Raw genomic sequence first — 11,191 nt, 5'->3', positions numbered from 1 at the left:
CCTGAGTCAGATCTCCCATACCACTAAAAAAAAAGGGAGCTGAGTGTGTAGTTCAGTGGTAACCACATGCTCAGCATGTACAAGACCTTAGGTTCCATTCCCAGCAAAAAAATGAAGAGAGAAACCCACAACGGTCACCAAAAAAAGCCCCAAGATATACCCAGCACCCAAAGACTTGCTGGGAAGCTTGGACCATCAAGCAGCAGCATAGCCAGTTGCAGAGGGCCCAGGTCACCATGGCCCTGGCTGTCCTGCTGGCCACCATGGATGCACGGGTCTGCATCCTGCCTCACCGGAACACAAGGCTCAGGAAAACTTGAGTGCTGCATCATTTTTTTTGTTTGTTTGGTTTTTGTGGCTGCTCAGCATGTGGTGCTGGGGATCGAACCACAGTCCCTGACCACTTGCCTAAGTTTGCCTAAATAGGTGCTTTAGACCACCGAGCTATCTTGCCAGCCCAAGTGCTTCATTGCTGAGAAGTAAAAATCCCTGTGCCAAAGGAGGTGGCATCACAGTGACCCCATAGCTACCTGTCTGGTGTTTTATTTTTCCCTTTTAAAAACTGTTAAAAAAAAAAAAAAAAGTGGGGGCCGGGGAGATGGCTCAGTAGGATAAGCACTTGACTGGCAAACGCAAGGATCTGAGTTCAATCCCTGGTTCCGCCAAAAAAAAAAAAAAAAAAAAAAAAAGTGTTCTCCGAGTAGAATATACCTCCCCCTCAAGCAAGGGACTAAACCCAGGGATTCTGCAACCCCAGCCCCTTTATGTTTTTTAACATAAGGTCTTGCTAAATTGCCCACGTGGGCCTTAATTTTGCAAATTTCCTGCCTCAGCCTCCTGAGTGCCTGGATGTACGAGTGAGTGCCGCTGCCTTGGCTGTCATTCTTTGACTGATAGTAGTGTGTGATGACAAGCCGAATGTACCCCAGGAGGCACAGAAGCAGCTTGTTAGGGGAAGGCCAGGCTCACTTCAGGCACTCTAAGCTCAGCACAATGAACAGGGACCCAGTTTCCAAGCCCTCGGTCCAAGTGCTCCATCCATCAAGCCAAGGAAGAACCAGGCCTGTGCCTAGGCTCCCTGTCATGACCTGCCCCTCTAAAATGGAGACGGAGCCAGCAACTGCCCAGATGGGCTGTGACTGATCCTAGTCCAACTAGCCACAAGGTAACGCGGTCACGGGAGCAAGCACGCAGCAGTCCACCTACCAGCAATGCCTGCTTCTCCTTACAATCAAAGTGCTTCAGTCTTCTGAGCGACACAGTGATGCTGGTGGAGCAGAGAGGTGACAGTTAGCTTGAGGGACCTTCATTGGGGTTCCTGAGCTTTTCCCCTCACAAGAACCTGCAGGGCACCAAAGGGCCTCAATGGACAGCAGTCCCTTACAGAGGTGACTTTTCTAGCTGCCTAAGGGGCCTCATGGAGCCAGGCTGGAGCTCACAAGATGCAGTGACTTCCAACTGTGACAGACCCTTCAGGGAGGGGCAGTGGCCACTGGAGGAAGCAGGAAGCACTGAAGGCCAGCAGAGGCCACCTCCACAGAGCCCTGCAGAAGGTGTGGCGTTGGCTCGTGCAGGGCTCAACGGCAGCTTTGGGCTCGGGGGGGGCACACTATCTCAGGGCCAAGCTTTACTAAGGGGGACCCAAGGCAGCTGTTTGGGCTGCCTTTTAGTGCCAGCAAACGAACTCGGAGAAAAGGGAACAAATGAGCTGTCTCCTCTACCTGGTGAGGGGCTGATCTGAATCCCTCCCTACCCCACTGGGCTCCCGACCCTCTTTACAAAAAGCAAGAGCAATGCCTTCTTTACCCACGCCCTTTGGGGTTCATGTCCCGCTCGATGAAGAGCACGCTTGCTTTTTTCTCCCGCCGCTTCACGCTTTTGACCTAGCAATGAGTCCCAGAAAACACAGCGTCATAAATATGTGGGGCCATGGGTTTCAGGCACCTACACACACACACACACACACACACACACACATCCTCACAAGGGGGTGGCAATATGACTACACAGGGCCGTTGCACAAAATGCTGGGGACCAGGGCATACTTTGTGCAGTGTCACACTGCAGCACAGATTCACTCATTTAGGTTTCTTTTATGGGGGTACTGAGAGGCTCTTACTGTGTAGCCCAGGCTGGCCTTGACCTCGCACCGAGCCTCCTGCCTCAGCCTCCCAACTAGCTAGGATGACAGCTATGTGACACCCCCCCAGCTCTGTCTTCACTTATTTTTAATTATTTATTTATTTTTTTATTTATTACATTTATTTATTGTGTGTGTGGCCAGCTCAGCCCACCAGGGGGTGGGGCGGGCTGGCATGTGGTGCTGGGGGATCGAACCGCAGTCCCTGTGCTTTGCCAAGCTTGCTTCAAGTAGGTGCTTTAGACCACTGAGTCATCTCTCCAGCCCCTTCACTTATTTTTTATTTTTTGGAACTGGGGATTGAACTCAGGCCCTTGCGCTTGCCTGGCAAGCACTTATTCCACTGAGCCATCTCCCCGGCCCCTTCTGTCTTCATTTAATCAAAGCCCTGGCAAACACTGCGGCAGCCACCTCTCAGCACCAGCATTGGGCTGGCTCTCCAGCAGTATGCAGTGCAAGAGCTCTACCCTGAGCAACATCCCCAGTGACACGAGTGACTGCCAGCCCAGCAGGGATCCTGGACCTGGACAGAATTAAGGGCCCACTAGAAAGCTGTGGGGAACGGGATGTATGCCGGGGCAGCCGGGGGGGACCCTGCACACTGACTCCCTCCGGCCAGACCAAGGGACACCCGTGGGACCCCGCACATCTGCATGCATGGGCAGTACAGAGAGCCTTGCCTTTTCTTTTTTTAAATATATACTTAGTACAGTCTGCAGAGGAACCCTGACTTTTCTGTCATCATAGCCAGCCGTGCGTGGGAACACCACGTGATGTGGCTCAGATCAGGGCCATTAACACAGTCAAAGCATCACTTGCTGATTACAGAACAAAAACCTTCTGGACAGAAACATCATTGCTTCTTGATTAAAAAAATTATAAGCAGCCAGGTCTGGGGGTGCTGACCCGTGGGGGTCACTGCTTGTGGGCCTGCACAAGGTCCTGGGTGCATCCCCAGAACTGAAAAAAAAAAAAAAATTTAAAAGTTAAATGAAAAATTTTTTCAAACTTTAAAATACTGAACCACACCTAAAATCATCAGAACCCTGTGTGTGCCAGAAGATGACACGGAAATGAGAGGGGAAACATGAAGGAGAAAATATGAGTAAAAAGGGCCCTAAACAATAAATAAAAAAAGAAAGAAAGAAAAAAAATAAAATAAAGAAAAGTAAAAGGGTACAGAGTACCTTTGTCAGGGCCGGGGAGATGGCTCAGTGGAATAAGCACTTTCCTGGCAAGCGTAAGGGCCTTAGTTCAATCCCCGGTTCCACCAAAAAACAAAAAAAAAAAAAACAGAGTACCTTTGTCCCCCCAAAATAACTAGCAACATGCCCTTCACAGGCACAGAGAGAGCACGGAGCCAAGTCTGGCCTCGCCTGGGCTCTTTCGCCCTATAAGCAAACCTCCGCTGGCCTGCGAGCACCTCTTCCTATATATCCACAACTGATCCTGCCAGAAAACCTAAGTACTCTTTAGTGTACTGAGGACTGAACCCAGCGGCTTCTTACTGACCTGCAGCCCGACCCCTCTTTTAGAGACAAGATCTTGCCGGACCCCTAAGTTGCCTGGGCTAAGCTAGAATTTGGTGATCCTCCTGCCTCAGTCTCCCTAGGGTGCTGGCACAACAGGCATGCACCACCACGCCCAGCACATAACACTTTTTTAAAGCAGGTTTTTCTAAGTCCACCAATTTGGTCTGCATAACCCACACTAAACTGTGCCAAAGTGATTGAATCCCTTTGTTAGGGAACGGTGGCCCTGGTCTTTTTTCTCACCATTCTGCCAAGTTTTCCAACAATAACAAAAGCTGGACACCCCCCACCCAGGGTAGAGGATGGGGGAGCCCTGGACGCCGGGACCATCTGCCTAAAGGGGAAAGAAGTCGCTCTTACCACTGCTGGCCAGAATGGGTATTTTTGGTATTTAAGCCAGACTAGCATTCCTACTTCAAATGAACGCGGTTCTAGAATTAAAAAAAAGAAAATGAAAGAAAAGAAAAAGAAAAAACACAAGTCAAATCCACAAGCACAACAGCTAGAGAGAGAAAAAAAAAAAATAGTTCTGACACTGTTTAAACCTAATTTTAACACAATTCTTCCAGGAGGTCAAAAGCCTCTTTGAGGCAGTGCTACACCCCATGTCAATGGGGGCACAGTTGTGAGACCCCAGAACAGGCGACACTGGGTCTGCGTGGCGCTGTGTAGGCGTGGTATAAAACAGAAATCAGCTAATGGCAAATAATTAGAGCCAGACCTAAGAAGTTCATTTGGAATATGCATAACTGAGAAACGAGGGTCTTAAAATGGGAGGAAAGTTATTTAAGTCATAAAGTAATCACAAAATTACTTGCAAACAAAATTTTCTGCACCCACAAAGTCCCACGTGAGGCATGGTGGTAAACATGTCATCCCAGGAGGGATGGTGCACTCAGGAGGCTGAGGCAGTAAAACCCTCTTTCAAAAAACAAAATACATTAAAGGAAAAATAAGAGAAAAAGAAACCCCAGAATAAGTAAATACTCTAAAAGTTTAAAAGCCACAGGAAACCAGCGGAGAGCCTCAGAAACTCCCAGGCTCACGAGGCCACGGCTCTCTGACTGGGAAGGAGAGGAAGGAAGCTGCCCTACTTGCCTGTGGAAACCCAAGAGGTCTGTGAAATAAAAAATAAAAGCCATATGAAAAGGAAAACGAAGCAGGAAAGACAAGCTGTGACCCAGGGTAGGGACATAACCTTGTGAAAATACAGGGCTTTTCCAAGCCCTAGGGTCCAGCATAGACCCGGACTGTGGCCAGTGCTCAGGGACAGGCCCACCCAACAGGTGACACCCAAGACACTCTGACAGGAGGAAACTGCAAAATGCTGCAGGTGTAAAGCTGTGCCCGGTCACCCTGATCCTGGCTGGTGGCAGGGGAAGTCACAGAACCCTTCCCTGTTTAACATAGTCCACTCAGGAGAATCCATGAGACATATGATACCCCAGAAGGCCCCGGCAGGTGGGTGGAAACAGCCACCATTGTGGGACAGGCAGGGACAGGCTGCCGAGAGAGGGCTAAGTACAGGATGACCCACTGCCCTGGTAACAAATGGGTAACCGGGCACCACTAAGAACTATCAGATCATGTACCAATGCAAAATTAAAAAATAAAAAAAAAGTCTGAGTTAGCAGTTCATGGGAGAAAAAAAGAGAATTGGGATTATTCATTTAATGACAAGCACCCAGCAGTCTGAACAAAGGAAAGGCTACACAGCACGCCCACATCCCACATGGATGTGTAGCGCATGGGGCTGCAGCTCTGCAGGTGTCTCCAATGGGGGACACCGGTGACTGACCTGCCAGACCACCCTGCACTGCTTCTACACCACTGTGGAATCTGTAATTCTCTCCAAATTGGAGGTAACTGTTGCCTCAGGTAAAGACAGAAACACCTACAGAGGCACTCGGTTCCACCATGGCCCCCTGCCCCGACTGGCTGGTCTTCTGAGCCCAGCACTTTTTGCCCTTGTGGCTCTGGAGCAATGCAGCTTGTGGGAGGGGTACAAAGACAGCTGTCCCCATACTATCGCAAGACGGCCGGCAGTGGTGCAGCAGTGTGCAGACACACCCGGAGGGCGGCAGAGCCCTGCTCTTCCTCGGCTGCTCTCTTCCTAAAGAGGGCACAAGAGGGCCTGCGCTGCAGGCAGACAAGCTGCTGGCCGGTGCTGGGCTCTCTCTCGGGGAACCCCCTCTTCTCTTTGTGTAGCACAGAAAACTCAGCCCTGCTCAGTGACCCCACTAGGGCTCCATTCAGTAGGAAACAAACGAGATGGTACGGACCTCTCTGGGACATGGCAGAAGCACTCTGAGGACACTGGCCTGCATTTCTTATGTGGATTCAGTCCCAATCTGTGTTACTGTCCCAACCCAAGGCCCACGCTCCAGTCCTCTCTCACCGTGATACAAAAGGATTCTCGGAGGCTCCTCCTCCTCCTCTTCCTCCTCTTCCTCCATGATGGAGTTGTTGGAATTAAACTCCACGAGCTCCTGAGAAGCTTGAAGGTCTGCCAATAACGTGAGGTAACTGTCACTGCGCTGCACTATCCTCGGGAGAGGAATCTCAAGAGGACACGGCAAGGCACCTGGGCTACAGCAGTGTAAAAGCAAAAGATCCCCTGCCACCCGCAATCCAGACGGCGCCGTGGTTCAAGTGCAGTTCATGCATTCTATTTTCAGTGCTGTGCATGGAACTCTAGACCTTGTGCATGTGGGGCAAGGGCCCAGCCCCAAAGTGCATTTTCAAGAAAAATAAACAAGAGATAAGAGACAGGGATGTCCTTTCATGCCCTAAGGAGGGGAGGCCATGAGGGCAGCAGCTCTGGATGGGAATCCCTTTTGTCTTGCTCTGGTTCCTTCACAGCCCAAAGCACTAAGGGCCCACAGAGAGTGGGTCCCCAGACCCCAGAGCTGACTACAAGCGCCTGCCTCGCCTGACAGGGTAAGGGACACGGCCTCAGGACAGAGGGCAGCACAACGCCAAGTTCCCTGTCCTCTGCAGCAGTTAGGATTTCTGAATTAACACTTCAAGAGTAAGTGAGACCCTGTAAGGTTAAGATGGAAAAAGCCGGGGCTGGTGAGATGGCTCAGTGGTCTAAAGCACCTATTTAGAACAAGCTAAGCCAAGCAAAGCACAGGGACCTCAGTTCAATCCCCCAGCACCACATGCCAGCCCGCCCGCCCCCTGGTGGGCTGAGCTGGCCACACACAAAATAAATAAATAAATAAATAAATAAATAAATAAAAATAAAAATAAAAAAAGATGGAAAAAGCCAGCAGGCACCCTATAGCACACCCAGGGCCATGGTGTGGGAGTTCAAGTGGGGCCTTTCCATCCCTTCAACCTGTCCTGCCTCATTTAGGGGAAGACATTCGAGTGGTGCAAGGGTTAAAAGAATAAGGACAGAATCCTGGGGGCCAGACGCAGGCCAAGTTCACAGCAGCCCACACTGGGCTCCCCCAACTCCAGCCCAAAACAAAAATAAAAACAAATATTTGGGAGAAGTTGGAAGTAATTATAGCTCAGTGGGGAGACAAACACAAAGGAATGAGAAATCTCTGCTCTCGATCTATTCTGGTAATGGTTTCATTATGATTTGGTTAAAAATACCCCAGTGCCCGCCTGCCAGTCTGGCCTGGCAGAGCCCAGCTCTAGTTCCCCACCCGGCCGGGCAGGCAGGCAGGCAGCTGCCCCATACATTTTACCTTCTTCCAGCCCATCGCTGCCACTATCCTGGAGAAGAGGGAACTGCGTGTCCTCCACTGCAGTATCTGAGGGACAAGGGCTGGTGGACGTGCTCCGCAGGGTCATGTACCCCCAGGGTCGTGGCTTGGGGGACAGCTCCGGCTCCAGCTGTGTGGCAGGTAGCCTCAGGTGCATCCTCTTCGCAGGGGGCCCTCCAGCCCTGTCCAGAGCCGGGACCACCGTGAGGCTGCCTAATGGCAAACCGGGGTCGTGTCCTTCGGCTTGGGCACACAGATCGTCCTCCTGGGCTTGGGGCAGCGAGGCCTGGCCTACGCACTGCTCCTCGCTCTGTGCCCCAGAAGGAGCAGGTGCCTCCTGGCACTGGCCAGACCTCTGGGCCAAACTCCTGCCCCGCTTCCTGGTGAGAGTGTGACCTGCGTCCCACTCACTCCCATCCTGAGGGCCGGCTGGAGCCAACAGGGCTCCTGGGGTCTCACTTTTCCCTGGCCTTTTCTTGTGATCCACTTTGACCTCAGGCTCTTTCTCGCCAGGATGGGCTGACACATCTTCACGGAAGGAAGAATGGAGCGTGTTGCGTAGCGAGGAGGCTGCTTCAGTGGGTTCCTTCTCCCTTCGCCACCAAGCAGATCCATTTCTCCTTGAGGTGCTTTCCCAACTCAAACCGCTGCCCTCATTCAAAACATCCAGGGCCACCCGCAGTGAGCGTCTGTAGGTCAGCTCCTGCAGGGCTGCAGTGGGGACCTCGGTCTGCAAGGCTGAAGGGACAGGAAGGACACAGCACCCGTTACGTCCGGGTACTCGGGGCCTGTCACAGCCTGGCTCAAAAGCTCCGCTGTCCAATTGTCACCGCTAGCCTACGTCTACAAGTGAGTGAAGGGCAGGCTTAACATTTCTCGTTTTCCCTGAAAAGGGGACAAAGCTACAAGACAGCTATTCAGGGTTGCGATCTTTTTTTAAGTTTTTTTTTTTTTTTTTTAATGTACTGACCTTACCCTGATTGGCTAAAAAGATAAATTCCTCCAAGTTACAAAACACTACTGTGAACAAAATGTATTCAAATGTTTTGCAAATCCTCTCTCTGCCTTACAATTTCAAATTCAATCAGGGTCAATAAAAACCAATGCCAACTAAATAAAGGACGCTGCTGGCAGCGTATTCTTGGGGTGGGAGGGTAAGGCTCGACCGATTAAAAAGACTCATTGTGGGCTGGGACATTTTCTTCACTTCTTTGCAAGGGCGTTTCAAAGCCAGAAAAGCTCATCCTGGGCCTCACTCGCCAGCCCATCCTCCCTGCCTGCCGCAACAGTTTTATTTATTCATTCCGACACACAGACACGGCGCTACTTATTTGAACAAGATGATGGATGTAATATCACAACTCAGCGGGCATAATGCCTCAATCCAAACAGTATTTTGCCCCTGTTTAATATTAAAAGCGCCAACAAGTAACCAGCCCCCCAACATGGTCGGAACCCACGACAAGGACGCCATCAGGGACATGGTCAGCACCACCTGCGGCAGGCAGGGACGGAGCCTGAGCCCAACAATGGCAATTTTTCCTGGGGACCCAGGGAACTGGATCTTGCTTTATAAATGTCATGGGAAAGAAGTCTGGTCGATCTTTTCACAAGACCAACAATCCCTGACGGTGGAACAGATACTCCCACTTTGAGGGACAAACACAATTCTGCATTTGGGTGTGCTGAGCTGAGATTAGGTGCCGACACTGTTGAGCTGTAGGGGGATGGGTGCCTTACAGGGTCACCTCTCAGCTATGAAACGCAAGGGGGCAGATGCTCAATCAAGTGTCGGGGAGGAAGAAACCAAGGCCTGCTTCCCACTGACCCGTGTGGCCCACACCTGCAAAGACATCTGTAGGCAAAGCTCGCCACCACCGTGGGCACAGGGGCACCTGTTCTTGCTCCCCTGGGCTTCCCTCTGGAATGTCAAAACAGTCTCCAAGTACAGGTAGGGACCAAGCCAGCCAGAGGGCAACAGAGTCACCTTGCCACCCCACTGTGGATGGGCAGAGAAAAAAGGAAAAGATCTGCCTCACGGAGGCACTCCTGCAGGACCTGTGATTACAGCCAGCCACAACAGAGATGGCTTTGAGCCTTTGGACTGAGGGCCAGGCCCAGTAGTGTACTCAGCATCCTAGCTATCTGGGGAGTGCAGGCAAGAGGATCACAGGTTCAAGGGCAACCTGGGCAACTTAGCAAGACAAATCTGAAAACTCAAATAAAAAGGGCTGGGGATATAACTCAACGGTAAAGCATCTGCTTGGCACATGCCAAGCTCTGGGTTCCATTCCCAGTGCTGCAAATAAAAAAAGAAAAGAAAAAAGAAAAAGCTGGGTGTGGTGATGGATCCCTCTCAGCACTCAAGTGGCTGAGGTAGGAGGATTGCCATGAGTTCAAGGCCAGTCTGGACTACATGGTAAGCTCCTGTCTCATATTGAGAAAAAAAAAAAGGAAGAAAGAAAGAAAGAAATCGCCCACACAAAAAGAATAAGATTGGCTCTAAGGGCACATTTTAGCAAGGCTTATGAAAGCATATTCATTTTTTTCCTTTCTTTCACTCACATCCCCTATGGGAACGTGCATTGGGCAATTTTTTACCTACAGAGCCGAGTCCTTAAATTCTCACCAACTCCCTCTGATCCCATTAGACCTAATGGCCCCCTGCGAACAGTCTCTTACCCAGGGAAGAGGCAATGCTCTCAATCTGAGACTTGTTCAGGGTCTCAACTTCCGTGCTTTTCACCTTAATTCTGCAGAGACAGAAAACGACTGTTACGCGCCATCCGCCAAGGCCACCAAAGACATTTTCAAACATGTTTTTCTTTAAATGACAAAAGAATTAAATTCATTTTCCTCCTCAACCTTCTACTTACACCAAAAGTCCCAGCCAACTAGGAATTGGGCTGCCTGAGGTTAGAGGCAGTTAGGACCCTGATGGATGTGGTAGGGTTTTTTTTCTTCTTTCTTTTCCCCCCTCTTTTAAAACAGAAAAGGTTGGCTGGAGTTAAGAGTAAAAATGAATTCAAATTGTGACTTTTATGAGGCAAATCCTACTTTCAACTGCACAAATAACTCCTTTGTTAGGTTTTCAGAGTAGCCGATAATGTCACTAAAAGCTGTTTACAGCCCAGCAGGCGCGTTTTAGTTTAAAAGGATGCGCTTTCCTTTTAAACTCAAGTATTCAATTACCTTCCCAGCCGCAGGGAGAGCCGAGCTGGGGCCAAGCAGGCTCAGGAGATGGGGAGGAGCAGGCAGAAGACAGAGAAGACAAGGAGAGCCAGCCAGCGGCAGCGGCTAAGGGACTGGCTCTTTCAAAGTGGCCGATCTGACACGCGACGTGCCAAAGCTACAACCCCACACCACTTGGGCACACTAATCACCCCCAGTCCAGATGGCCTGCAACTTCCAGTCACCAGGTAATAAAAGGCAGAACTGTATGCCCAAAAGCCACCGATGTGCTAGAGTTTTTTATTGGGGCAACAGCCTCCACTGTCAAAAATCACTGGGGCCCCTGAAACAGAGGTTTCTGAGACAAGACATTCTCTTCTGTCAGAAAGAAATGTCCCTATGTGCACTCTGGATATAATTTCTATTCACTTAAGTCTTTTTTTTTTTTTTTTTTTTTCCAGGACATAAACTCAGGACCTTGCTCTTGCCAGACCGGCACTTGTGCCACTGAGCTATGTCCCCAGCCCTGTCATTCACTTAAGTCTTGTACCCATTTCTTCAACTTCCAAACTTACATAAAATAAAATCAGTTCGGGTCTCACAAGGATATCAGAGTGATATCATAA

The 11,191-nt window shown here is 50.2% G+C and overlaps 1 protein-coding gene across 4 annotated transcripts in view; it reads right to left on the bottom strand.

The window, feature by feature from the left end:
- Positions 1 to 11,191, bottom strand: part of LOC101580623 (PWWP domain-containing protein MUM1) — a 22,712-nt gene that overhangs the window by 8,993 nt on the left and 2,528 nt on the right. For all 4 annotated transcript variants that reach the window (XM_023716795.1, XM_023716794.1, XM_023716793.1 and 1 more), the window contains exons 4-9: positions 10,077 to 10,147; positions 7,377 to 8,132; positions 6,071 to 6,178; positions 4,033 to 4,103; positions 1,807 to 1,883; positions 1,207 to 1,267 (exon numbers count right to left, since the gene is read on the bottom strand). In XM_023716795.1, coding sequence (XP_023572563.1) covers positions 1,207 to 1,267; positions 1,807 to 1,883; positions 4,033 to 4,103; positions 6,071 to 6,178; positions 7,377 to 8,132; positions 10,077 to 10,147 — 1,144 coding nt within the window. The remainder of the gene's footprint in view (positions 1 to 1,206; positions 1,268 to 1,806; positions 1,884 to 4,032; positions 4,104 to 6,070; positions 6,179 to 7,376; positions 8,133 to 10,076; positions 10,148 to 11,191) is intronic.

Source organism: Octodon degus, unplaced genomic scaffold (genome assembly GCF_000260255.1).
Source record: "Octodon degus isolate 3935 unplaced genomic scaffold, OctDeg1.0 scaffold00050, whole genome shotgun sequence".
NCBI lineage: Eukaryota > Metazoa > Chordata > Mammalia > Rodentia > Octodontidae > Octodon > Octodon degus.
The sequence above is the reverse complement of the archived record's forward strand: the minus strand, read 5'-3'. Positions and strand labels throughout refer to the sequence as shown.